Raw genomic sequence first — 1,758 nt, 5'->3', positions numbered from 1 at the left:
GCTAAGATGCCTCGACCCAACCCATTTATTTTCTCTTGCTCATCAGTTATACCAACAACCATGTACTTAATTCTTTGGGAAAATTTCACGGACACCCCCTAAAAGTATCCAATATCTCAGAAACTTACCATACTTGGTCAAAATGTCACAGACACCCCCTATTTTTATGAATTTATTTCAACTTAGTCCACTCCGTTAGTCTCTGCAGTTAAGTGTCTGTTAACTCTTTTTAAATGGCAAAATTACCCTTACCTATGAAACCCATTTTCTTCCCTTCTTCTTCTTCTCCTTCTTCTCCTTCTACTGTTTCTTCTGCCACCGCCACCACCACCACCACCGCCACCCCCTCCAGCCCTCCTCCTTCTTCTCCTTCTTCTGTTCAAGCTTTGTTAGTTCAAGCTTTGTTCTATTCAAAGCTTGAACAGATCGATTTTTCCAAAATAAGTGGTTACAATATCCTGAAAACCGCTTCTTTGCCTTTCCTTATAATTTTAAAAGCTACTGTTACCCAAAAAAAAGACATCACAAAGAACAATCTCAGAACCACCGAACTGACAAAGAACTCATCGTATGTAGAAAAGCTCTGGTCGCCATCACTACAGGTACAAACCCTAAATCTTTCCCCGAAAACTTCAATTTTTCTGTTCAGATTTCTAATTTTTTTTATCTTCGCTAGGTTATATGTTCCTCTAATGTTTTTTGATTTAACTTTTAATTTCTTTGTTTTTTCTTTTGATGATGTCTTCTAATCAGATCTTAAAGCTGAAACTCTCCTTCCCACCACAAATTTAGAGAGAAAACGAGAGTGAAACCCTAACTATCTAAAGCGGTAGGGATGGGGAGAGGAAAGATCGTGATGGAGAAGTGGAGAAAAAATTTTGGTTTTTCCATCTCTCTCCCAGATTCTCTAAGTGTGGTGCTGCAAACATGGCATCTCTGGACACCGATATTAACATGATTCCCATTGGCGAGGGTTCGAGCGACGCCGGTCCTTCATCTTCAACGAAGAAACCTAAACGATTCGAGATTAAGAAGTGGAATGCCATAGCCCTTTGGGCTTGGGATATTGTGGTGGATAATTGTGCAATTTGCAGGAATCATATCATGGATCTTTGTATAGAGGGTCAAGCTAATCAAGCTAGCACGACTAGTGAGGAGTGCACGGTAGCTTGGGGTGTGTGCAACCATGCGTTTCCCTTCCACTGTATCAGTCGATGGCTCAAGACCTAACAAGTGTGTCCCTTAGATAACAATGAGTGGGAGTTCCAAAAGTATGGCCACTAGAGTTGGAATGGTGCTATGGGACTTAACATCTATAAAAGCAGCTGATTTTGTTGCTTGAAGTGGATAACTCAGATCTAAAAATATAGGTCCCTTTTTATGTGATTATTGTAAATCCGAGAACGCTGAGAAGCAAAACTGAGTGCTTGAAGTAAGAGAACCTGGATTATTGATGGGTTTTAAAAAAAAAAAAAAAGAGGAAAGATCATGATCTGAAGGATCGACAATTCGAAGAGCAGGCAGGTGACTTTCTCAAAGCGAAGGAACAGATTACTAAAGAAGGCTAAGGAGTTAGCGATCCTAGCTCAGGGAAATCCATCCTTGTTTCAGACTTTTTTCTCATTGCCTTGCTGTTGGTAATAGTCACCAGAGCAGGTGATGGTCGCCAAAGCCGGAGCCATAGAGAGAAGAAGATGAAATGATAGTTTTGTCCTTTTATTTAAATAACTAAGGGGTAAAATGGATATTTCACCTTTG

General features: G+C 40.2%; 1 protein-coding gene across 1 annotated transcript; it reads left to right on the top strand.

Annotated features, from left to right (window-relative positions):
- Window positions 1-920: 920 nt before the first annotated feature.
- LOC122648264 (RING-box protein 1a-like) lies at window positions 921-1,436 on the top strand. The gene has a single exon (XM_043841497.1). The coding sequence runs from the start codon at window positions 928-930 to the stop codon at window positions 1,228-1,230; it is 303 nt and encodes a 100-aa protein (XP_043697432.1). The 5' UTR covers window positions 921-927; the 3' UTR covers window positions 1,231-1,436.
- The last annotated feature ends 322 nt before the right edge of the window (window positions 1,437-1,758 follow it).

This window comes from Telopea speciosissima, unplaced genomic scaffold (genome assembly GCF_018873765.1).
Source record: "Telopea speciosissima isolate NSW1024214 ecotype Mountain lineage unplaced genomic scaffold, Tspe_v1 Tspe_v1.0659, whole genome shotgun sequence".
Classification (NCBI taxonomy): Eukaryota; Viridiplantae; Streptophyta; class Magnoliopsida; order Proteales; family Proteaceae; genus Telopea; species Telopea speciosissima.
This window is presented reverse-complemented; position numbering and strand designations above follow the sequence as displayed.

What these genes read in the sequence shown, in the direction of transcription:
- LOC122648264 (XM_043841497.1), top strand. Translation starts at nt 928, where the DNA reads ATGGCATCTCTGGACACCGATATTAACATGATTCCCATTGGCGAGGGT.